Here is a 27,274-nt window from a genome sequence, read left to right as displayed (position 1 = left end):
TCTTCTTTTTTAACAGGTGAACTCTATCAAACATTTATTTACTTTTATTTTTAGTTTGTAATTCCAGTTAATAGACAACGTTCTATTAGTTTCAGGTGTAAAATATAGTCATTCAACACTCTATTTAGGACATTTCCAGGTACAGGTGATCAATACTAACAATGCTCTCCTCCACAGCTAATAAGGTTAATCTGGAAATATCTTAAGCACATTTCTCTAAGAATTGTCTTTAATTTATATGTGAGGTTTCATAGCCATAAATCTTCACCACTGACCGACTCAATAATGTCACAGATTGGTCATTTGTTCAAGTAGAATACAAAGGAATTAAAGAACTGATCATTTATTCTGAGAACAGGATGCAAATATACACTGGGCTTTCAATAAATGATTTTTCAAGGAATCGGCTTTTTTAAAAATCAAGTCCCTAAGTTCAATGTTTAGTCAAATTAAAAGAGAAATCTATACCACTTCTGTCTACAAATTAAATTAACAAAATGCATATGAAATAAGGCTGTGAGACAGATTGTAGGTCAATAGCTAGTTTGATCTGTTCATCTCCTAACATACAAGGTACCAGGTTAAAATAAGTTTAGGAATTCCACATTTGGAAACATATTCCAAAGAAATAACCCCCAAAAGAAATTAGATTAAAAATATGCAAAGGATTCCTGATATTCAATACTGCATAGCTCCCAAATCTGTGAATGGAGGCAAAACAACAGACATTTATGCTTTATCAAACACACAGATGATGGTTGAAAGAAATCTGAGTTTCTAGTCCAATGCCTCATTTCCAAACCACTAAGGGGGAACGTAAGGTAGCAAAAAGGGCCCAATGGACATTTTCAGAACTTTTTTTAAAAAAGTGCCTAGGTCAAGGCTCCAGGTAGTGGTACTCAGCTGCAAGGTTTAGAAAAACAAAGAAAAAAAAAAGAAAAACAAAGGAACAAGCACAATCAAATGAATAAATGACCCAATTAATATTACCTATTTTTGTATTATATATAAATTATTATTTGTATTCCAAAATCATATAAAAATATGTTGCATTCAAATACAAGCAATTACATTTCTAAAAACATTCTTATAAATGCAATTTATTAATCAAAAGTCTTTCAAATTAGTGCTTTCATTTTCTTAGCATAAATACTCAGTAGAATTAATGGATCATATGGTAATTCTATTTTTAATTTTTGGAGGACTTCTACACTGTTTTCCACAGGGGCTACACCAATGTACATTCCCATCAACACTGCAGGAGGGCTTCTTTTTCTTTGCACTCTTACCAGAGGGGAGGAGGGTGTTGTATGGTGTCAGAAAGTAGCTACACTCTTGGTGAGCATAGTATAACATATAAAGAAAGTGTATCACTATGTTGTATACTAAGGTAACAGTATGTGCCAACTATACTCAAAATATTGAAAAAAAACTTTAGATCTTTCAAATCATAGGAATTAGGGAAAAATAAGATGTCTTTTTATGGGACTATGAAATATGGCCCCCAAATTGATTTAAAAATGGGCAACAAATATTTGAAAGTATATACTTCCTCGTTATTAACCAGAGGAACACAAATTAAAAGCACCATAATACTATAAACATCCACCAAACTGGAAAAACATTGAGAAGTTTAACAAGTTCAAGTGCCAGGGATGATATGAAACAACTAGAATTTTCACCAATCCATAACCATAAGAAAAAACATTTAGCAGCATTTTTTTAAACTAAAGATGCATGTACAACTTCACAGATGTTCAACAGGAAATAAAAGAATATTCATAGCAGCATTATTCATAAAAGCAAACTGAGTACCACCCAAATGTCCAATAACAGGATGAATAATTTGTGGTACAGTCATATACTGAAATATAAAGCAATGAAAAAGAATCAACCTAGCTCCAAGTAGCAACATGGATGGATCTTATACATTAAGTGAAAGAAATCACAGAACACATGGAGTATTACTCAATGTACATAATGTTCAAAGATAGACAAAAACAAAGAGAAGTACCAGGTTATTTCAGGGTTTGTTCATACGTGGTACAACTATTAAAAGCATGTGGATGATAAGTCTGTATAATTTCCCTACAGAGGGGAGAGAGGAAACCATGATAGGGAGGGTCACTCAGGAGGCTATGGGGGGTGGTACTGATAATGTTCTATTCCTTAACCCTGGAAGTTAACTAGATGAGTATTTGCTTTTTAATTATTCTTTAGGCTGTACGTGTTTTCCCACTCCTTTGTGGTTTTCCCATACCATAAAGACTTAGTTTTTCAGACACACAGTAATACAACCATTTCAACACATGCAAGATGCAGTCCACATGTGAATCATATTAACTGGAAAAAGCAGAACTTTGCATTTAGGGTGATTACAATTGCACAGATGTGAAGATCCAATGACATAGCCCACAGACTAATTGGAAGTGATGTGATAAAGTCGTGTTCATCAGGGGCTTTTCCTGTGGGCGTGCTTAGGGTCATAATTTCAAAACTATTTGCTGTCACACAACAGATTAAGTTTAAAGCTGGTGGTATCAAAAAATCAATATGCAAAAAGAAGTCCAACTGACAATGAGTTTAGAATGACCATGAGTCCCTGAATTGATGTTCAATAGGCACCTTCAGAAGGCAAACATATGAGGCAGGTACGAGAGACTTCAGATTGTGTACACAAGTCTACACGTCCGCTGATTGTACAACTGATATTCATCAGCCGTGGAAAAGTCCAGGTTGACAATTCAATTTCATGGCAGAAACTTTTTGTTGTCATTAGAAAGCAGGGTACTGGAGTTTTCTTGCTATTTATTGAGGAGATTAACAACTGGCCAGGTTACAGCTTAAAAGCAAGTTTAAGGGAGGAAGTAAGTGACAGCTTGCAACCTTTTAGTTGGCAATTGTGCCAGTGAGCCGAACCTGTATGTCCACCTGTGGATTAGATAACTGTATTTAAACTAGTGTCAGTTCCATAGGAAAATGCCTGAGGAATCCTGCTGCTTTCAGCTTTCTTTAAAGCAAAGAAACAATTCGTCTCTCTAGCAGCTTTACATGACTTGGCTTCTGTCTTGTTCAAGGGGGTTGGGAGCTTATAGCCATAAGAGACAAGCTCACATCCTTACCATATTTCACAGCAGCGAGAAAAAGGATACCCATGCAGCTTGGGACAGTAATTTAGTCTCGTGGGCATGTTAGTTGGTTGGTTTAATAAGAGTAGCAAGACTATCCCTGTGAAAGTTTTCAGGATTCCTTACGTATTGCCCACCCTGGCCATAAACCGAAGCGGGACAAAGACATTTAGGAGTTCAGACCTTTGAAAGTGTAAGGGCGGTTGCCCAGTTGTTCAGGAAGAACTCTGTGTCTGACATTAGTATCCCTTAGACAATCTTCGACTTCCACTTACCTGTGGTACAGTATAATGCCCACTTGAGAAAGTGGAGTTTTGAGCTGAGAGGACAAGAAAAAATGGCCCTGACCTCAGTTTTCTACAAAAGAACCACATGAGATCATTACTCTCACTGTTGTAAACTTTGACCTTTCTGGAAAACCAAGGCTACTTCTTCGTGCAGGAAGCCTGGGCCAGCTTAAAGGAGCCAAGACTGGGACTGATGAGCACTTGTGCCTCAGAGCAGTGTGGATTCCCATAGTATCCGCTAACCCATCTTCAAAGGTCTACCATGGAGAACCGTGTTCCCCTTGACGAGCATTGCGCCTAATGCTGGTGGAGAGGTCCAACCTGAAGCCTCACTTAAACATGACCTTGGGCCAAACTCTGGATCCCAGATGCCTCTTCTCAAAATAAGGAACAGTAATTACTACCTCTACAGGTTGTTATGGGAATAAAATAAGATAATGCACATGAGGTGTTTAATACTATCCTTGTCCAGGGCACCTGGGTGTCTTAGTTGGTTAAGCATCTGTCTTTGGCTCAGGTCATGATCCTGGAGTCCTGAAATCAAGCCCTGCATAGAGCTCTCCACTTAGCAGGGAGTCTGTTTCTCCCTTTCCCTCTGCCCTTCTCCCTGCTCCCGTGCTCTCGCTCTCACTCTCACTCTCTCTCTGAAGTAAATAAATAAAATCTTTTCTAAAAAATCTTAAAAAATACTATGCTTGTACTTTAGTAAATGCTCAATAATCAAGTTGCAGCTCTAAATAATAACATCATCATGACCTAATACAGTTAACTGCCAACAGGAGGTACTCCCTTGCAGCTGACAGGATCATTCGTAACTCTCCCTTTGCTCCATATGGATCACTCGGTACTTTTCCCTCTTCAGCAAGAAAAATCCACTTTGAGAAAAAGCATTTAAATCAACAATAAAAATACCTTCTCTACCTCAAATCACTAAATAACATACCTATACCTATCAGCTAACAGGGCCATTGTCTGCCTTGGATTTTTTTTTTTTTTTTGGCTAAGTATGGAAAGCAGTACCAAAATATAGAAAAAGCTTAATTATTTCATGATCAATATGCTATACTGGAAATGCTGTCACCCATCTGGTTAGAAAAAAATATATATATATATATATCAGAACTCTCCTTGTTTCCACAGGGCCCGTGTGCTTTTGTTTGCCCCAGCCCCCAACCCTGCCTCCCTCCCCTTTTTGTTACATTGGTGTAAAAAATGTGAAACAAAAAAATTTTATGAACTAACTATGGTGTGTGAAAGAGAGAAGAAAAGCTGGAAATCTGATTCCACGTGTTTGGGAGTTGCTTGGGGTTGGGGCTGGGGGGACAGGGGATAGCTCCTGGAGAAAGGAGGTGGCCCTCATCTTCGTCCTGCACAGACTGGCTCCTGTCCCACGGAGACCACGTGGTGGGGGCACAGAGTGGGGCCTGCTGACTGTCTGCTCTTCTGGCCAGGTGCTTTTCTGTCAATTTTTATGGAATGCAAAAGGAGTTTTTTGTTTTATTTTGTTTTTTTTTGTAAAGCTTAAAAAAAAATCTACATCTTATACTTGAGCTTCCATACTTAAAAAGAAAAAACAGAAACTGGGATGCAGTTAAAAAAACATATATATATATATATATGTGTGTGTGTGTGTAAAAACATATATATATATGTGTGTGTGTGTGTGCGCGCGAGCGCGCCAATGTTCACCAAAGCATCACTTCTTAGAAATAGGAAGTAAGTGCCCCCATTGGGCAGGAAAACAGATAAATAATGACATGTCCATACAAAGAATGAACTAGATCAGAGGTCAGCAATCTTTCTATAAACAGTAAATATTTACTATTTTATGTAGTAATAAATGTAGTAAAATATTTTCTGTAGACAGTAAATATTTTGGGCTTTCTGGGCCATCCAGTCTCCAGTGCAACTACTCAACTCTGCTGTTTTGGTGTGAAAGCAGCAATAGTTTACATATAATACCTAGCTTATGTACAAAAAGAGGTGGCTAGCTAGATTTGGCCCATGGGCCATACTTTGTCAGCCACTAAACTTGAGCCACATTTATCAACCTAGAAACATGTCAAACAATGATGAGCAAAAAATGTAAGTTTCAAAACAATATCCATAGTGTGGTTCATTTATACAAAGTTTATAAATCTGAAAGCAATACTTTATGATGATAGATATGCATCTATTAATAAGTGTATGAAATTTGTATTTACTCAACTTACAAACTCTGAATTTATGACAGAGAGATGTAGAGGAATCAACTGTAATTTTTTCATTTTTCTTTAAAAACTATAAACACCCAAAGCAAATAAGCCATAATGCCAAGATCTGATAAAGCTGGGGGGTAGATACAAAAATATTATGCCCTGTCTTAATATTATACTTGAGATTGTATACAAAATTTTTATTGTTTAATAGAAGCAGTCATTTTCTTTTATTTTGAAGAGACAAGCCTTAAAAATCAAGTTAAATGTGTTTTTGCTCTGCATTAATTTAATCCAGTGGCTACAATGGACTGGGTCGAAAAACTGCTGCATTATAAATGACCTGATGATATAAAAATAGGTACTCCATCCTTGAGAAACAAAGGAAAAGCACATGCTATAAAATGCCCAGAAAATTTTAAATATTTGTATATAAGTTTTATTTTATATATATGTATATATATTTTAATTAAATTCTATGCCACATGTGGGGCTTGTACTCATGACCCTGAGATTAAACATTGCATGTTCTACTGATTGAGCCAGCCAGATGCCCCCAAATTTTTTATTTGAAAACAGCACTTACTGTTTTCTTAATTGCAAATGTGATTCATGCTATATGTAAGGGGAGGGAAGGAGACTCAGAAAATAAAGAAAAGCACAGAAAAAGAGTAATCCATGAATTATCTTACCATCCAGCTATAATTATTAACATTCTGAGATAGGTCCCCCTCCAGGATTTATTACATGCATTTTCTTCCTTACAAAAATGGTGTACCACATACACAGTTTTGTAGACAGCTTATTGGAACAGCTTTTCATTAGAATATTTATTCATTTATGCCCCTCCCTTTTCCTGGATTTTTATCTCAAAAGAATTCACATGCTAGATACAGAGTTGGCTCCTGACATCTTGGTTTAAAAGACTTTGATCTGAGTTTCCAACGATGTGGAGAAGTGTATTTCGCCTCCATTTGTCATCTAGACCAAATCAAAGGCCCCAAAGCACTCATTGCGCCACCATTCAGGGCTGCCTGTTCTAAGCCATTTATAAAAACTGTCAGGCTAGCTACCTCTGCAGACCAGGAGGATCCTATGAAAAATACAACATACAAAGCAGTTACTTGTTTGTTCTCAAAACATCTCTGAAAGATATAAACAACGGCCAGCTTCACGTCACAAATAGCACAGCTGCTGTTAAGAGATTAATAAGTAACTTGCTCCAATAACTTGCTTCTACCCTGTGGCAGAACCTTCATCCCTTAAACGAGATTTACTGGAAACTCGGGCTACCATCAGTGCTGAAGGCTGGCCAACCGCTTTGCTGCACCTCACTACACCTACTACCAACAAGCAATTTAGCATCAACTACATGCAGAATTCTGGGCTTACCATGCAGTTGAAAAGAATCCAGTTTAGGGTCTCACACTTCTTACGTGAACAAATTGACTTTCCTCAATTTTGCATCTCCATGCCAACCTCCTCTATTAACTCTGAACCCGCCTTTTTAACAACTTTAAACACCTAATCACTCTTCTTGGTTAGCCAAGGAGCTTTACTTGTTAGGAGAAAGGAGAGAATAAGGAGGCTAGGCATCACACCTGCTCCGCCATACCTCACCACAACCACGAAAAGCCATTCTTCCAGCCCAGAGGGAAAAGTATGGGCTGCTAGAGAGCTACTCAGGAGCCTGCAGAGCCTAGTGGCCAGGAGTTGGTTCACCGGGCCCATTCAGTGAAGTTTTTCCTTTCTCTGCTACTTGCCCCTGTTTCTCTCTCCTTCTGTCCCTACAACAGCCATGTCTCTTTGGATCTTGAGTTCGAGTGTTTCCAAAAGAACTCGCTCCATCCAGATCTCACAAGCTTAATCATCTTAAGTTCCACTGACCAACCAACAAGCCAATAACCAAAGGTCAGATCCTTTTTCCTGGTCAATTCACTGTGCTCATGGTGGACAGTGGGAAGGGTCAGGAAGTACAGAGATGCCCAAATGTAAAGAAGTGCACAGGGCCACTTTTGTTAGCAAAGAACACAAGTGAGCAACCTTCTGAGAGCTGGCCTATTTCTTAAATCTACTGGTGTCTCCAATGAAACACATGGAAAATGGAGCACATATTAACCTCAAACCAACTTCTAAGGTCTGCATTTCCATGAGGGCATCAGCATCATCCAGGTTTTGCAAGCACATAACACTGGGGTTCTCACTCATTCAAAAATATCCTTGCCACTTATATAGTGGTTGTCCATTGTCCTCTGTTCTTCACTCTCATTGTTACCCTACAGAATACCTTTATGCTCTCCTAGTTAACCAGGTTTCACCACTTCTTGCCTCTTTAATTCCAACCCAACTAACTTACAATGTCTAGATTAGACCTATAAACAGCTTCCAAAGCTACCACTCCCTGATTGAAAATGTGGTCTAGTCCTCCCACTCCCACCAACAAAAATAGTTCCAAAACTCTAATCTACACAGTCAACCCACAATAAGGCCTATACCTACTTACCTAGATGCACCATGTTTTGTCTCTTATAGCTAAACTCACTCCTGTCCCAAACACAGAAACCACTCTGCTTTCTACAAACCTCTACTTATGCTACTTCATCTAATAGCCTCATGATCCTCCCAGAGAACTACTTGTCAAAATCCCATCATTCTCCAAGGTAGATTCTGTCCATGTGACTTTCCCAAATTCCCCAGCTAGCAGAGCTCTCTCTCTTGGCCCCATAGCACTTAATTTAAACTTCTAGTACTTCTAGTCCAGTGCTATCCAATAGAGATCTATTGATGAACTGCATATTTAAATTTCCTAGTAGCCACACTGAAATTAAACAGAAACAGGTGAAATGTTAATAATGCTTTAACTATGTCCAAAATACTATCATTTCAACATGTAATATAAAAATTGAAGATTTTTTTTCATATTGAATCTTCAACACCTATGTATTTTATACTTGGAGCACATCTCAATTTGGACTATCCACATCTGAAGTGGCTGCTTTATTGGATAGTGCATGACTAGCTCTTTCAAGCCCAAAATTGGGAGGCTTGCTTCATTGCCACTCCTATATGCCCATTTAAACTTTAAATATATGAAGCTAAGGATTATTTCTTCCTTATATTGGTATCCCCTAGAGCAGGAGTCAGAAAATCATAGCCCATGGGTCAAACCTGGATGCCCACCTGTTTTTGTAAATAAATTTTTATTTGAATATAGCTTTGCTTCTTTATTTACATTTGTCTATGCTGATTTCACATGACGATGGCAAGGCAGAGCAGTTGCAACTGGAACCATAGGGCCCATAAAGCCTAAAATATTTATTATTTGCTCCTTTATAGAAATGGTTTGCTGACCCTTTTCTTAGAGCAGTGGTTCCCAAAGTGTGGTCAGTGGGCCAGCATTGATCAGCACACTGTTATCAGTTCAAAATGAGAAGAAGCTTGCATCAGAATGTAAATAGATTTTTTTTTTGTAACAGGACTTTTTTTCTTAAAGATTTTATTTATTCATGACAGACACAGAGACAGAGGCAGAGACATAGGCAGAAGGAAAGCAGGCTCCCTGTGGGGTGCCTGGTGTGGGACTTGATCCCAGGACCCCAGGATTGCAACTTGAGCCAAAGGTAGACGCTCAACTGCTGAGCCACCCAGGTGCCCCTATAACAGGACTTTTTTAAGTGAAGAAAACAGTATATTCGTTAATGGCCTCCACTAGGCTCCTTATCTCACCACAACTATTTAATTGACTTTATTGTACCTTTCACCATGTAATTTAAAATTTTTTATAAGTAAATACAATTTAAAAAAAAAGTAAATACAATTATTTTTCAATTGCTTCTGAGTCTTCAGCTAGGTTAAGGCAGTCTCTCTGACTCATGTCATGTGTATAATCTCTATATTTTCTTACAAGATTTTGTTTTGGCTTTATATTTACGCATTTAAACCAATTAGAAGTTTTAATATTATTTAAGTAAGGGCTCCAATTTTATTTTCTCCCATATATCCAGTAGCAGCATTTAAACCTAGCTTTCTCTCACTAAAATGAATGTTTTTTCATATAGTAAACCATATACTCTAGAATTTATTTCTGGATTCTCTGTTGTTCTGCTGACCTATTTGTTTCTAAGCCAATATGATACTGAATCAGTGACTTTATAGCTGTATTCGTTATGTATTATCACAAATGTAGAGGCATAAAACATCATACAATTATTACCTCACTGTTTTTGCAGTGTCAGGAGTCTGGGCACAGCTTAACTGAGTCTTCTGTTTCAGAGTCTCACAAAGCTTCAATCAAGGTGTCAGGTGGCTGCAGTTTCATCTGAGGCCTAAATGGGGAAGGATCTGCTTCCAAGATCAGTTGATTGTTGGCATCATTCTGTTGCTTGCAGGCTGCCAAACTAGGGGCCTCAGTTTCTTGCTGGCTGTTGGCCAGAGCTGCCCTAAGTTCCTTGCCATGTGGCCCTCTCCATAGGGCAGATCGCAATATGGAAGCTTACTTCTTCAAAGCCAGCCAGGGAAAGAGTCTCTCAGGAAGATAGACATTATAGTTTTATCTAATGTAATCGTTAACATGTATTCACATATATCTGAACACCTCTGTTGTATTCTATTAAGAGCAAGTCACAGGTCTTGCTCAGACCCAAGCCAAAGAAGTTACACAAGGGCATAAATATCAGGAAGCGGGAATCATGGCAGCCGTCTTATAGTCTGTCACAAGAGTATATTCTTATAACTGGTAAGGCACATACTTCCTTTTTTTAAATTTTTTAAATTTAATTTTTTTTACATACTTCTTTTACCCCAATTTCTCTGGAGTTTTCAGGCACTTGTTCTTCTATAGAAACATTATTATCTTATCATCTCTATCCCTCAAAAAAGTCCTGTTGGAATTCTATTGGAATGGCACTAAAGACATTTTCAGAAAACTGGTATTTTTATGATATTAAATCTCCTTACTCAAGAACACAGTGTCCTTTAATCTGTTTGGATCTTATTTATGACCTTCAATAAAACTTTAGTTTTCTTTATCTAAGAGCCTTCCCTTTCTTGTTAGCTTTATTCTAAAGTAGTTACAATATCTGTTGCTACTGAGACTAGAATTTTCCCTCCCTCTCCTTTTCTAAGACTTATGCTAAAATAATGAAAAGCAAGTCATTTTTGTATTTTTATCTTATATCCAACCTCTTTGCCAAATTCTTTTTTTTGATTCTTTAGTTTCTTTTTTTTATAATAAATTTATTTTTTATTGGTGTTCAATTTGCCAACATACAAAATAACACCCAGTGCTCATCCCATCAAGTGCCCCCCTCAGTGCCCGTCACCCATTCACCCCCACCCCCCGCCCTCCTCCCTTTCCACCACCCCTAGTTTGTTTCCCAGAGTTAGGAGTCTTTATGTTCTGTCTCCCTTTCTGATATTTCCCACACATTTCTTCTCCCTTCCCTTATATTCCCTTTCATTATTATTTATATTCCCCAAATGAATGAGAACATACACTGTTTGTCCTTCTCTGATTGATTGACTTACTTCACTCAGCATAATACCCTCCAGTTCCATCCACGTTGAAGCAAATGGTGGATATTTGTCATTTCTAATGGCTGAGTAATATTCCATTGTATACATAAACCACATCTTCTTTATCCATTCATCTTTCGGTGGACACCGAGGCTCCTTCCACAGTTTGGCTATTGTGGACATTGCTGCTATAAACATCGGGGTGCAGGTGTCCCGGCATTTCATTGTCTTTGCCAAATTCTCTTAGTAGTCGTTTTTTTCGCTAGAATCTATTGGGTTTGTATACAACAACTGCACCCATGAAAAGATCCAACATTAAGGGTTTTTTGTTTTATTACATTAGCTAGATAAACCAAAATGATAAATAATCATGATAAGCAAGAATCCTTGTGTAGTTCCCAACTGACTCAAACTGTTAATATTTTACTATTTTTTGAAAAAACATTTACTGTTGATTTTAAAGTTTATTTAATGAAAATAATCTCTGTTAATAAGAGTAATGACTGATACTCTACTCTCAAGGAAGTGGTACATAACTCCCCACTCCTTAAATGTGAGCTAGGCATGGTGGCTTTCTTTCAAAGAATACAGTATGGAAAGGGGAAAGAGAGTAACTTTACAGTGAGAAACCTAATAAACTAGATATCCCAGCCAGGTAATCAAGGTCAATAGCAATAGCAATAAGTCATCTTGATAGTATGCACCCTTCATATGATATGATGAAAATAGTACTTAACCTCTGTAGTCTTCTTTCTCAAAACACATAACCCCAGTAACCACGAGGAAAAAAAAAATCAGACAAATTGCAACTGAGAGCCATTGTACAAAGTATATGGTCCCTACTCTTCAAAAATTGTCAAAGTCATCAAAACAAGGAAAGTCTGAGAAACTGTCATAGCCAAAAGAAGTCTAAGGAGACATGACTACTAAATGTAATATGGTAGCCTAAATTGGATATTAGGTAAAAACTCAGAAAATGTGAATGAAGTATGAACTTTAGTTAATAATGCATCCATCCTGGTTCATTAACTGTAACAAATGTACCATACTAATATAAGATGTTAAGAATAAGAAAAACTGGTTATATGGTATATGCAAACTTTATACTATCTCCACAATTTTTCTGTAATTTTAAAACTGTTCTAAAATTAAAAGTTTATTAAAAAATAATAAATCACCAATACTTTATTTAATTTTAAGTGACATATTTATATTATCTTACATAAGAATACTTATATCTCAATGACAGAGCTAAACTCATATCTTTGGTTCCTATTCAAACTCTTTTGCAATCTCAACTCTTTTTCGTAGCAATATAAAATCCAAAAAATTAACCATCCTTGATTTTCAGGATATGGAGTGTTCTGATCAATTTACTCATTTAAAAAACAGACGTACTATCTCCCATGTGCAAGATATGAAGAAAAAAGCAACACTCTATACCATAAGGAAATATGTTGCCAAAAAATGTATGTGTCCCACTTTACAAAGTACTTGAATGTCATTTAACTTTCAAACACCTGACTACGGTGGGTAAGTACTGATCTCAATTCTGAAGAGGGAACTCAGGCTCAGAAACACTTATCTGACTTGCCTAAGGTTATACAGTAAATGTCCAAATCAAGACTTCACATGGGACTGATTTTTAATCCCCTACAGTAAAAGGTAATAGTTAAAAGGATACCAAGTGACTGATACAGTTTAAAATATGAAACAGAAATTGAGAAATCCTCAAAAGTTTCATCAGAAATAGAGAATGGGGATCCCTGGGTGGCGCAGCGGTTTGGCGCCTGCCTTTGGCCCAGAGCGCGATCCTGGAGACCCGGGATCGAATCCCACGTCGGGCTCCCGGTGCATGGAGCCTGCTTCTCCCTCTGCCTGTGTCTCTGCCTCTCTCTCTCTCTCTCTCTCTCTCTCTCTCTCTCTCTCTCTCTCTGTGCTATCATAAATAAATGTTTAAAAAAAAAAAAAAAAAAAGAAATAGAGAATGAGCATAAGTAGTGATGAGGATATGCAGGTAACATTTACCACCCGAACTCATATTATCAAGCTTTAGGTTCCTTTTCATTTTTTAAAAATTTATTTGAAAGAGAGAGAGAGCGTGCATGTGAACAAGTGGGGGGGAAGGGCAGAGGGAGAAGCAGACTCCCCACTGAGCAGGGAGCCCAATGCAGGGGCTCCATCCAAGAATCCCGGGATCATGACCCAAGCTGAAGGCAGACACTCAACCAACTGAGCTACCAGGCACCCCTAGGTCCCTTTTCAATGCAATAGGGTCTGCCTTTGGGAAGTCCTGAAACAATCTTTGGAAATCATAAATTCTCAAATAATCTTTGTGGAATGATTAGAATAATTAACTGACTCAGGAATTCTATATATCACCATGATGATGTTTGGAGAATGGGACCTAAAGTGCAGAAGTAACTTCATTTCACTAAGAAGAAAGAATTGGTAGTCTGAGGCAAGACTAAAGTCTATACTTCTAAGGAAAGGAAAATTAATTATTCAATAGGCACGGCAACTGGTGACCACCAGCACCCACTTTTAAACCTATTTGATCAATGGCAATTCACCTCACTCTAATTATCAATGACAACTCAACTTGCTTCAGGGAACATACTTCTGAAAGCCAATTATAATGACAGTCTCACACAATTCAAGGTCAACCAAGCAGCAGTAGATGCACTGCAGTCAACACACTTTTCACAGTCAATCAACAACAGCCTCATCACCCAAACGGTTCTAAGGCGAAGGTCAATCACTCATGCCTCTGTAACCAAAGCAACCCCTAAACATGACCACACTCCTCAAAAAGGTTAGAACTCTGCTTATAAACTTCTCTCTCCTACTTTGCTTTTTGTTTTATATATTGGATAATAGTCTCATCTTTTGACAGAGGGCAAGTCAGGACTCTTCTTAATGTCTAAGTGCAACTGTGAACAGAAAGAGTCACCCTGAGGAAAAGAAACTACTCCAGACTCCAAGAGTGCAGTTGGAGACCCTTGCCAAACACCAGTTCAGTGGGTAAGAAAAATACTAGATGGGCTACCTCTTGCTTGTGGAATCTTCTCAAACTAGCTTTATGGTACCACAGATCACATCACAGGAAAGCATTAATATTGTAAGAATTTATTCATAGCAAACTGCATCATGGACCATAGAATTACACCCCAGGAATCAGAATCATCTTGTGAATGGTTTTAAAAAATACGTACCCAGGTTGCTATCCAGATCAATTAAAACTTCAGGAGATAGGACCACACATGTTTTAAAAGTCCCTTAGTGACTCTGATGAGCATGCCTATAGTTAGAAAGGACTAGCAAGGTCTCCTAAGAGTGACAAGGACACTTTGATTTACTGAGACACTGGAAACCTAGCTTCAGACTTTGGAGCAAAGGAGAACAAATCAATAAGCCAACACTAAATATTCAATAGCTAGATATTCCCTAGCAATCTCCAGATCCAGGAGACTAAAGATGAACCAGGCCTGCTATTATATATTGAGTTCTCTTAGAATCAATGGTTCTCCATCCTACTTGAATCACCTGGGAGAGGGATCCCTGGGTGGCGCAGCGGTTTGTCGCCTGCCTTTGGCCTAGGGCGTGATCCTGGAGACCCGGGATCGAATCCCACGTCGGGCTCCCGGTACATGGAGCCTGCTTCTCCCTCTGCCTATGTCTCTGCCTCTCTCTCTCTCTCTGTGTGACTATCATAAATAATAAAATAAAAAAATTAAAAAAAAAAAAAAAAAAAGAATCACCTGGGAGATAATTTAAAAGAAATACTGGTACCCAATTCCAGGCCAAATGAATCAGAATCTCTTAGGGTGGAGCCTAAGCATATATTTTAGGTTTCCTTAGGCAATTCTAATGGGCACACAGGGTTGAGAATCACTTATCTAGACTGCTCAATTAGTATCTGTACCTGACCCACCCCATCTACTAGTAAAAGACACCTGTAATTTCTGAAACAGATTATGAAAATGACCTAATGGGCTTACAGAAAGCACTAAAGAAAATCTTCCACAAAGGAACTATGATCCTTAGTTATACCACCAAACTAACATGTTTTCATGTTCAACTGATCAAATAGAAAACAAAGAAAACCCCTCTCCTATTTTTCCCCCTACATCCTTTTCTTTCAAGCCACTTGAATATTGGGGCTTTATACAAAAGAGGCCAAAAATATTGAGCCAATAATGAAAAGCCTTCTGTCATGGCAAGGGGGATAATAGCCAAAAAAAATTTTTTTTAAGTTTATTTTAGAGGTGGGGTTAAAGTCTTAAGCAGACTCCGTGCCGAGCGAGAAGCCTGACATAGAGCTTGATCTCACGACCCTGAGATCGCAACTTGAGCCAAAACCAAAAGTCAGACACTTAACTGACTGTGCCATCCATGCACCCCCAAAAAAGGAAATTTAAGAGTAGTAATCCAATGACCTTCTTGCCATGAGGAGATAACCCAAATCAGAAGCTGCTGTAATGGGAACAAAGGAGGAAAAGACATAAGAATATATTTTTACAGTGTGCTTCAAATTGGTTTAGCAGTGCATTAGTCACCCATGTCAAGGATTTAATACATTTAAACAAAGAAACGCAGTCAGATATGACTTTCAATTCTCAGCACCTTCTGAGGTGCTTGCTTAAAACAGTATATAATGCTGAACAGTCGATGAATCATAAGTAATGTAGCTCATGGTAGGGTCAAATCAAGAACTCCAGCTATAATTAAAATTGAGGAAAGTATTTCGTTCTAATTGGACAAAAATTCAGCTAGTTTCTAAGCAACTACTAGGTGGAAAAGACTTAATGTTCCCCAAATGCTATAAAAGGTAGTGCACATATCCTAACTACATATTACATATGGGAAGTAAAGTTGATTAAGAAAAGACTCTTAAGATTATAATGTATGAGTCCTATAATAAACACGAAGGGTTATCATTGTAGTAACAGAAAAACAGCAGAGCAATAACCCATTTAAAATCATACTTTGAACTCTGCTGCTTCCACATTAGATTAATACAGCAAGGTCTGAATTAGGTCAGAAGGCACATGGGCCTTCACCTGGTGGGAAGAAATTAGGAGAGCAGAAAAAGTAGCAACAACTTTCAGAGCTTCATTCTCATTTATCCAACTCTAGTCCCTGATAGCCATGTGACCTTAAAGAGGCTGTGCCTTGGTAAGCCTGTTCCAACCTAGAATACTCCCCTTGACATTCAAAAGCTTTTTATTTCTTTTTTAAAAGATTTTATTCATTTGAGAGAGAGAGAACAAGCATGAGTGGGGGGGGGGGCAGAGGGAGAGGGAGCAGCAGACTCCCTACTGACAAGGAGCCTGATATGGGGCTCAATCCTAGGACTCCAGGATTGACCTGAGCCAAGGGCAGACACTTAACCAAATGAGCCACCTGGGTGCCCCCAAAAGCTTTTTAAAAATTGAAAAGTAGATACCAATATCTACTAGAACAGCCCAACCATTGCCTTTTCAGATGCTCTAGTCAATCACTCACAAACAACTATGTATTTAATTAGTACCATGCAATGAAGAGATAGATACAAATATAAAGGACTTTCAGTTAAAGATGATGGATTGAACACATCCATTACCTTGGCTATCTCCCAAAACTCCACTGAAATGACACTAAGAGGATTTTTAAAACCCACAATAACAAAGAGAATGGAAGACAAGACAAATGCAATGACATTTTGGAAGCTGAGAAAAAGACAGATATTTCTCACAGCTGGCAGCTATGAGAAAATCCAAGAACAAAATATTTGCACACAAGCACACCTAAAAGGCAGCTTCATGCACACCTAGAACTGGGGATGAAAAGGGGCTAAAATAAAGAAGATCTGGTAAAAAAAAAAAAATCTTTTTGAAAAGTAATTAGATCCCCTCCAACTTCTGTCTCTGGCCTTTCCTCATTCCAGCATAGGCTTAGATTTATTTTCTAGGAAGGGTGAAAAAGAGGGTCTCTGAACTGAGAAACAAAAGCACAGTGGACATAGATTCTATATTTCAAATAGGGACTTAACAAAGGTTTATATACTGCATGTGAAGACATCCAAATTCCTAAACTTTTTCATTCAGAGAGGCTTAGAAGATGCTTCTGTAGGAAATCTGACCAGATCAAAGAAAAAGAACTAAAGATATTGATCTTGGTTCCAAAACTCAATAGTCCAGTCAAATCACCCATCAATCAACAAACTCCCACTTCATATACTAGGAGCTTTCGATAAAGCTTTTTAGTGCTCTACTCTTAAACATGTACAGAACAAAGAGCAAAAGTTTACCAGAAACTGGAAGTCTGTAATATGCCAGAAAACAGAGAAATTTGAAGAAAACTATACGGAAGAAGCAAACTTAAAAAAATCATTAATATTGCCAGAGGGGTTATAAAAAGAGATTACATTTTTGAAACAAGATGCTAGGGAAAGGAATATTCAGATCTCAGAAAAGAGCTCTAGAAATCAACATATAAAACAAATGACAAATACAATAGCAGGCAAAATCAAGTGGGAGAGATGTTCCATAGAGTAGAGTCAAAAAGATGAAGAGGTAGGGGTGCCTGGCTGGCTCAGTTGGTGGAGCATTTGACTCTTGATCTTGGGGTCATGAGTTCAGGTCCTATGTTGGGTGTAGAGATGACTTAAAAATAAAATCTTAAATAAAAGTTGGAGAGGTAAAAACTAGGAAATAAAATTAGAGAATCTAAAAGGTACAGCTTTGAAAGAGAGAATAGGGAGAATGAAAGGATTCAAAACAACAATTCAAGAAAATTTCCCCAAACTAAAGGACCTCAGTTGCCAGATTGAAAGGATCTACAGGAAATAAATGAAAATAAACATACAACAAGACATATTCTGGTGAAACTTCAGAGTACCAACAGCAAGAGTTTCCAAAAGGTTTCAGAGAAGAAAAAGGAGAATTTAAGAAGAATGAGAATATCATGTGATTTTTCAACAGTAATAAGACCAAGAACACTGGGAGGAGGGGAGGAGACAACAACATCCTGAGGGTAAATGATTTACAAACTAGAATTCTATACTCAGCCAAACTATCAAATTAAGTGCAAGAGCAAAATAAGATTTTCACACCTTCAAGACCTCAAAATATTAACTTCCCATGCATCCTTTTCCAGAACGTTACTAGAAGATTTGCTCCACCAAAAGGAAAGAACAAATCAAGGAAGAAAAAAAAATAGGACATATAGGAAACTGAGGATCAAACATAAAAGGAGACTGGATTCTCCAGGATGATAATAAAGGGAGATTAACATGATGTTGGCTCTTTCAAAGGCCCAGAGAACACTAGCCCAGATTGAAGGTCAGAATGCTCTAGGAGAAATGTCTCCAATTGGAACTGATAGGATTCATGAAGTGTTTGAACTACTGAGTGAAGATACCCAGCTCTTGGGGAGAGTATGGGGATAAATTAGGGGGCAAACATGGAAAAGTAGCAAGCAAAAGATATAAAACAGGGCAATTTTTAACTACAGGGAAAACAAAAGGCTGTGCAAGTATTCATAATACACATACTAAATGGTTCAGCTGTGCATAGGCTTACCTGGTCACATTAATGTAATCACTGACTAGTGCCCTAACTGGAATGATATATGATAAGGATAAATGATATATTGGTATATACATATATATTCTATATACCCCAATATAGAAAGGACGTGAGTGTGAGAGAAAGGAGTGGGAGAGCTGAATCTTCATCTTCCCTAGTGGGAAGACAATATATAACACCTAATACCAGAAAGTTGAGAAGTAGTAGAACAAGTACATTACTTTAAAATGAAGGTAGGGATCCCTGGGTGGCGCAGCGGTTTAGCGCCTGTCTTTGGCCCAGGGCGTGATCCTGGAGACCCGGGATCGAATCCCACGTCGGGCTCCCGGTGCATGGAGCCTGCTTCTCCCTCTGCCTGTGTCTCTGTCTCTGCCTCTTCCTCTCTCTCTCTCTCTCTCTCTCTCATAAATAAATAAAAATTTTAAAAAAAGTTTTAAAAAAAATAAAAATAAAAACTAAAAACTAAAAAATAAAATGAAGGTAAGATGCTAAAAGCAGGAGTTGGCAAAAGTTGGTAAACGTTCTATTGAGCTACCTGGCATATAAAAGCCATTTAATGAATGTTTATTGAATTACACTGATATGCAAAATAGTAAGTATAAACTTTAGTATGTGCCAAGATTCCAACACTTTGTAAAACACTGGGGAATGCTAAGATATTTTTCTCCTCTATTTAACCCAAGGACCTAAACTTTATGAATGACAAATGAAAAAAGAAAAACATTTTAACCATTATTCTCTTAAATCCTCCTCCAGAAAGGTTAGTGATGCTTACCAAATGAAAAAAAAAAAAAAAAAGAATCACTCATATTTTGCCCTAAGAGAATTTGATAGCACTATTGATAAGCTAATCAGGTCATTGGATATTCAAAGAAGAAATCAAATCCAGTATATGCTGGAATGAAGTGAAGGATATTTCTCTTCATATATTATTTAGTGGTTTTCGATGTGGATTTATAACTCACATGAGTGTCTAAAACACATTAAAAATTACATATCAAAACTGAATTTACCTAAAAAGTGGTATATTTATAAAGTATCCTGCTTTTTGTTGAAATTATATCTGTCATGAAGAGATATTTTGCTTTGTATTAGGACAAAATAGATATCTTTTTTGATTCAAGTTTAAAACGTTAAATTCCAATTAAAATTTTAGGTACTAAAATGTCTGGCAAACTAGTTGATCTTTTATGATCTTTTACTATATTTTTATACATGGTAACTGAACTACCATTAGGATAAGCAGTTCTTTATAAAGTCCTCTATATCCCATGTTTGTATACATCAATGTCAGGAACACATTTAAATCACGGCAGGTAGACTGGAACAAGCAGTGTTTTTAGAAAGCCTCTCAATTAAGGTAAATTGAAATAAATGAGCCCAAGAGTAGTCAATAAAATTTCATTTATTCATTCATTAAGTAAATACTTCCTGGGTAACCTATTATGTGCCAGAAACGGTTTGCTAGTCTTTGAAGCACAGAATAACTTACTCCTAGATGTGTTTTTTCTTCCTCTTCTATAAATCTGGAAATGAAACATACAAATCAGGGAAAATAAAAGGATCCATTTACCTAGCATTCAGGTGAAGTCATTTACTGGAAGACAAATCATCTTAGCCATTTAGACACTAGTATATAGAGAAATACCTACCTTTTATCCCCTCAAAATGATTACAGTACACCGTAGAGATTGTTTTACTTCTCACTTGGGATTGTGTTGAGCATGCTCTGGCATGGTGGTTCCAAACATCAGTAACACAGTTTTGCAAAAGACTCTCTTTCTCTTCATAGGACTTACTGCTATGTAAATCTGATAGTATAGAGGTTGTAAGGACTGTTAACATTTTGAGCCAAATAATTCTTTGCTGCGAGGGCCTGTCCTGTGCTTTATAGGATGTTTAGCAGCACCTGTGGCCTCTATCCCCTAGATGCCAATATTGCTCCATCCCCAGCTGTGACCTAAAAGGTCGCCAGACATCGCCAAATGTCAAGGGATGGGTGGACAATAATGTCTCCTGTTGAGAAGCATTGCTTTAGAGGAACACCTCAGAAGGGGAGAGTGATTGTAGACAGAAGAGGAGCCAGATAAAACAAAGATCTCTTCCATAGCATTAGACTTCTGCTTTAGTAAACACTCAGTTACATCTACCTCTTGATGCTACTGGTCTACCACCATTTTAAAGTCAAATGTCTTCTCGTCCTAAGTCTAAACTGAAGCAAGAGATGAGAGGTAGTCTTATTAAAACAATTTACAAAAAACACAAAGCAAACAATTCTGCCTAATATTCCCACCATATTCCATTTAAAAGAATACAAATTTATTTTTTAAAAGATTTTATTTATTTATTCATGAGAGACACAGAGAGAGAGAGAGAGAGGCAGAGACACAGGCAGAGGGAGAAGCAGGCTCCATGCAGGGAGCCCGATGTGGGACTCGATCCCGGGACTCCAGGATCACGCCCTGGGCTGAAGGTGGCACTATACTGCTGAGCCACCCAGGGATTCCCCCCAAGAACACCAATTTAAAGAACATTTTTGTTAATTACCTAATCTAACCCCAGAAGTTTTGACAGATATTGGAGTACCTACTATGTGCCAGACATAGTTCTGGGTTCTAGAAAAAGATAAAATTTCTCAACTGTATTTGCTGAATTGATAAATCATTCTAATAAACAGCATTTTCTTCATGATCATGGATTTGGCAAAAGATTCCTAGATAGGACACCAAAAACACAAGCAACAAAAGAAAAATCGGTAAACTGGACTTTATCAAAATAAACTTTGTACTTCAAAGGACACCATCAAGAAAGTGAAAGGGCAACAACACACAGTATAGAAGAAATATTTACAAATGATATATCCAATAAGAGCCTAGAATCAATAATATATAAAGTAGATTTGTGACTCAATGATAAATAACCCAAATAAAAAATGGACAAAGGATATGAATAGACATTTCTTCCAGAAAGATATACAAATGACCAAGAAGCACATAAAAAGATGCTTGACATCATTACTCATCAGGGAAATTCAACTCAAAACCACAATGAGATACCTATGAGGATGGCTAGAATCACAAAGTCAGATAATGACAAATGTTGGTGAAGATGAAAAGAAATCAGAACCCTCATACACTGCTGAGGGGAAAACAGTATGGCAGGTCCTCAAACAATTAAGCATAGAGTTATGATATGACCCAGCAATTCCCAGCAAAGAGAATTGAAAATAGATGTTCATACAAACATCTGTACGTGGATGTTTACAGTAGGGTTATTAACAATATCCAAAAGTAGAAACAACCCCAATGCCTATCAATGGACAAATGGATGAACGAAATGTGATCTAGTCATACAACAAACAGTTTTATTAGGAGATAAAAAGAAGGAACATGGAGGAATCCTGAAAATATTACATCAAGTTGAAGAGAGCATTCACAAAAGACCACATACTATATGATTTATATGAAATGTCCAGAATAGGGAAATGTACAGAGACAGAAGTTAGACTAGTGATTGCTTGGAGAGGGAAGGTGGGAGAATGATAACTAAATGGTATGGAGTTTCTTTTTCAGGTAATGAAAAGGTCCTAAAATTGACTGGGGTGATGGTTGCAGCTATCTGTGAATACACCAAAAACCACTGAATTGTACATTATTAAAAGGGTGAATTATATAGCACGTGAGTTATATTTTAATAAAGCTGTTAAAAAAAGCAACCAGCTTTTAAAGTACCGTGGGAAACAGGGCATTTGGACAACATTTTATTAATGAGGATGTCATATTTAAAATATTCTCAAATCTGGAGAGATCTCATTCTTTTCGTTGTGAAATGATTAACTGAATGCTATTTAAACTACTGAAAATGCTCCAGGTAAAATTTTAAGATTATAAAAAAAACTTTAAACACATGCATCACGAACTTCAGACGACATAAAATGCAGTGCTTGTTTATGATGTATTAGAGGGCATTAAGTAATTATATACACGGGGTGGGGGTGGGAAGTAAGCAAGCAGAGTTAAAGAGATCAGATGAAAAGCCTCAGTCTAGAGGACTCCCTTCTTCACCAGCCTGCAGTGATGCTGGAAGAACAACACTCCATATATACTGTAAATCTAATTTTTCAGGACGCTAAAAATAATCACCCATATGATTTACTCCAGTAACAAATAGGAAGTCAAGTAAATACTAAAGTGCCAAACACAGAGATTTAAGGAATTTAAAAAAAAAAAAAAAACTAAACCAGTTCCCAGGAATGGCTACTGGAAAGTTTCGGCAAAAATTTTCAACCTGTGTCGTTTTCAGACCAAATAAAGTCCATTTCTGTGTCTGCCTTATGTGATATACTGGTTAATCTAATCCTATCTCACTGCAGAGCCCTTGGAATGTCTGGTCCCCAGAGCCCACAGTTTCCCGACCTGAAGAATCACCAATGCCAGTGACAAGAAAATACCAGCGCGCGGGGGTGGGGGGGGGACGCATTAGAGATTTTTTTTTCATCCTTAATAAATCTCAGATCCTGCCTTTATCATTACAAACAGCCGGTTCGCCATCAACCCAAGTCTGGGTACCTCACACAGTACTGTGCCTGGTTTCGAGCCAAAACTAGGGCTAATTGGGGTTGGGGGGGGGGGGTGACACAGAGAAAAAAAGCAAAGGCGGGATTAGCTTCTTCTACAGACCTCAGGTTTCAAAATGACTGCCTTGGAAAGGTGAAATGACCCAAATTATTGGGGAGGGGGCAGGGAGAGGCTGTAACAGACATTCATTCTCCTTCTGGGTGGTTGTGGCTTGGTGTGGAAAATGGGGAACTTGAGGAGGGAGGGGGTTCCTACATGAAAAGAGAAACAACAGGGAACGGGTCTTTAGGTGCCACCCACCCCTCCAAGTGAATCACTGCAGTGTCAGCCCTGCACTGATTCCACGAATTGCCAAACAGGATGAGGTAAGGCACAAGCCTTGCCCCCCCTCTCCTCCACCTACCCCCGCGCGCAGAAGGGCGCATCCCTCCGCGAGGTGCACCACGCAGCCCCCCGAGGCCTCAGCTGAGGGGTTGACGTCACCCTTCTGCATTGAGCTTCAAGGACTGGGAGCAGCACTGGTTAGATGGGAAGTAGAGTTGGGGCGCTATTGCTGTCACCAAGTGGCGGGGGTCCTCCCCCAGGACTCTGCGGATTAGGTTCATGCAATGACAGAAAGACCAGATAAAGACCGGAGAGGGGTGGGAAAAGGGTCATAAGACCCACCTCTCTGGTCGCCGAGGAAGCTCAAAGATGCCCCTAGTTTATGTAAGACCCTCTCTTCTCAGTGCGTCTCTGCGCGACGGCAGTTCCCTCTCCCCATCCGAGCGCTTGGGGGGCTCTGGTCGCCCTTGCCCAGCCAGGCAGGCACAGGGCTCCTGGTGCCTCCCTCTCGCAGCCCCGAGGGCTTGGGACTAACCAGGAATCTGGGATCAAACCCAGTGCTCCCGCGCCCTCTCCCAGCCAGGTTAGCTCCTGGAGGCACAGCGAACAGGCTGATATGGAAGGTCGGGGAGGGGTGTCCAGAGAGGGGAACGGACGAATAAACCCGCAACTTTCCCTAGAGGCTTGACCCTATCCCGCGAGCTTAAAAAAATAAATCAGTGTATTAAAACAAATTTGGGAAATGTCGACAACCTGCAGTCACCGCCACCACGCAGCCCCTTGCAGCCTGCGCCGGGCGGGGTCCAGGGTCCGAGCAGCCCCAAGCTTGCACCTCGCCATCCTGCAGCCCCAGCCCAGCCCCCTGAGCCTATCTCCTTAAGGAGGGGACCGGGATGAGATTTTTGGTTTGGGTTTTTTCCCACTCTTCCTTTTCCCCGAGCATCACTAAAAGGATTGACAGCCGGAGGCCCGGCCACCCGCCCAGCGTGGCCACTCACCCAGAAGACGAAGGAGTAGATGATGAGGAGGGTTTTGAGACAGGTTATCACAGGTTTGGTCTCCATTCTCCTCGATGCCATACTACAGAGCTCCGGCGGCGGCGGCGGCGGCGGCGGGCGGCGGGCGGGCGCGCGGGAGGGGGGAGGAGGCGGGGCGGGGCGGGGCGGGGGCGCGTGCAGCGAGAGGCCCCGTGCGCGCGCAGACGAGCCCGTGCGCCTGCGTGAGCGCGCACTCCGCGGGACTCCGATTTAAGGAGTCGGGCGGCCAGCGACTGCGCATGCTGAGAAGGCCGCCCGCGCAGGCAAGCCCGCGCAGGCTCAGGTCCCCAGGCGCAGAGCCGGGCTGGGCCGCGAGGAGGGAATGGAAGAGCCTGGGGCGGGGTCGGAGGTCAGCGCCAGCCCTTCCAGGCAGCCGACGCACGTAAGTTTCTGCTTGATGCACCGTAGGGCTTTACGTTTCTAGGCCTTTCTGTACCTGGCGACACGAGCTTTATTGGTATCCCCGAAAAGCAGTCACGTTTCTGCATTTAGGCGCCCCACCAGGCCTTCTCAGATGGAAGTGGCCCAATAGTCGTGTCCTTGGAAGAGCAGGCCTTGTCTGTGCCAGAAACAGACTGTGACAGGTGGCCGGAGATACAGCCGGAGGGATGGTCAGGAACCTGGGAACTCAGACACCCCTAACCCTCGCCACCACAGAAATGCCATTTTTTAGAGGTCCTCACATTTTGAAATGATGCCCAATGACCAGTGTATGCGTGAAGGTACCATTCTTCCTGCACATAAAATGTTTAGCAGATAACAGAAAAAAATTGTTTAAAGAGCCTGAGAACCATATTTTCCCACCCTAACAAGTTCAAACCACCTCACACCCAGGCAAGACAGAGTTGTATCAAGGTCAAAAAATAATGTTCAAAAACAATTCAGAAGTTCCTCAAGCTAAACATTAGAGATGCCATATGACCCAGCAGTTCTCCTAGATATATACCCAAGAGATTTGAAAACATGTACGTGAAAAGCTATAAACATGAATGTTTACAGCATTATCATAGCCCAAAAGCAGGAACAACTTTAATGTTCATCAGTTATACATGGATAGACATAGTAAATCCATATGGTGGAAAATTATTTGGCCACAAAAAGGAATGAAGTACTTATACATGCTATATGTATGAACCTTGAAAATCTGCTAAGTGAAATAAGCTAGACACAAAAGACCAGTGTTGAATGATCCACGTATAGGCAAAGTCCGGAATAGACAGATCCACAGAGACAAAAATAGAGGTTGCAGGGGAAGTGGTGGCAGGAATAAGGAGTGACTGTTAATGAATAGGGGTGGTTTTTTTTTTTTTTTTGAGTGACAAATTTGATAGTGGTGATGGTTGCACAATTTTGTGAACATACTAAAAACCACTGAATGGCACACTTTAGAAGGGCGGCTTTTATGACATGTGAATTATATCCCAATAAAAGAATTATGTACACTCCACCCAGATTTCCTGTGGCTGGCTTGTAGAGGAACATACAGTACAGATTCTGTGGGAGATTTACCTTGATTCCTGAGAGATTCTGCAGTCAAAACAGCAACACTATCATAGGCTAACTCTATCGTGGATGATGTTAAGGACATCTTCTGAGAAAGAATAAAAAACCGGTCAATAGGCTTAAAGAAAGCCTGCCAAGGTCAGTTGTTGCAGGAGTAATTATTACCTCCAGTAAGTTTAACATGGTCCCAGGTCAGTGAGGTCATTGTATAAACAGGACACAAACAGGAGGAAGAGGAGAACCTGCTTAAGGAAATGATCAGCCATAACAAAAGAATATGTGGACATAGAGGGGAGTGGAGAGGAATATGGGTGCAGGTGAAAAAAAAGATTAGGAACAGATTGGCAAGGTTTCTGTTATAAAGGAAGTTCCTGCACAATTATTCTCAATGCTGGTTACTCATTTGGATCACCTGGAGAGCTTATATAAAAAAGCAAAACCTATGACTGCCTATGCCCCATCTCTGGTAGCCTGAATTATTTGGTCTCAGCCGTTTCTAAGTTCTTCAGGTGGTCCTAATAGGAATCAAGAGTTGGGGAATGTTGTCTCTATTGCAATGAGCTTAAGCCCAACTTCAGAAAGGAGCTTTCTCCTACATTTTTATAGTACCTAGGCAGTAGCAGGAAAAGAATACTGAATACTTCAAACCCAGTATGCTGGGTTTAGCCTCAATAGGTCTTGCTTAGCCTCAATAGGTCTTGCCCATGCATAATAACTCTGTAAAGGAGTCAGAAATCTCAATTTTCAACCTAACCTATGATACTGCTGAGTATCATAGATAATTTGATGAGTTAACACATGATCTTCACAGATGGTGCCCATCAGCTCAACTATTTTACAGTTTGGAGCTTTCTGAGGATTAGGTCCAGATTCTTGAAAACTTGGACTGTTCTAGCAAAAAACGATTATTTAAATGTAAAGGTAAATGAATATTCAATAACATAATTCATGGGTAAATTAGCAGAGCTCATCGCTAAATCCTTGTTATTCAGATTGTGGTCTGGGTGATTTCATAGGGCGACAAACCATTCCAGTTTTTCCAGGACTGAGGGGTTTCCTTGCACTCTGGATTTTCATTGCCAAAGCCAGGAAAGTCATTGGCAAACCAGAACAAGTCGGTCACCCTATCCTTGAAGCA

At 39.3% G+C, this 27,274-nt stretch overlaps 2 protein-coding genes across 6 annotated transcripts in view; one reads left to right on the top strand and one right to left on the bottom strand.

Moving 5' to 3' along the window:
- The window catches only part of TSPAN7 (tetraspanin 7), a 128,599-nt gene extending 103,885 nt beyond the window's left edge, over positions 1-24,714 (bottom strand). Inside the window, exon 1 of one of the 2 annotated variants that reach the window (XM_038587174.1) lies at positions 24,595-24,714. In XM_038587174.1, the coding sequence (XP_038443102.1) occupies positions 24,595-24,675 (81 nt within the window). In that variant the 5' untranslated portion in view covers positions 24,676-24,714. The remainder of the gene's footprint in view (positions 1-24,594) is intronic. The other variant, XM_038587175.1, reaches the window with a different exon arrangement.
- A 97-nt stretch (positions 24,715-24,811) lies between these two features.
- LOC119868428 (ferritin light chain-like) overlaps positions 24,812-27,274 on the top strand; it is a 109,132-nt gene continuing 106,669 nt past the window's right edge. For 2 of the 4 annotated variants that reach the window (XR_005386246.1, XR_005386244.1), the window contains exon 1: positions 24,978-25,015. Coding sequence is in view for 1 of the 4 variants with exons in the window: in XM_038587169.1 (XP_038443097.1) it covers positions 24,956-25,015 (60 nt within the window). In the remaining 3 variants the exon portion in view is untranslated. Of the gene's footprint in view, positions 25,016-27,274 lie in introns of all 4 variants that reach the window. The other 2 variants (XM_038587169.1, XR_005386245.1) reach the window with 2 other exon arrangements.

This window comes from Canis lupus, chromosome X (assembly GCF_011100685.1).
Source record: "Canis lupus familiaris isolate Mischka breed German Shepherd chromosome X, alternate assembly UU_Cfam_GSD_1.0, whole genome shotgun sequence".
NCBI lineage: Eukaryota > Metazoa > Chordata > Mammalia > Carnivora > Canidae > Canis > Canis lupus.
The sequence above is the reverse complement of the archived record's forward strand: the minus strand, read 5'-3'. Positions and strand labels throughout refer to the sequence as shown.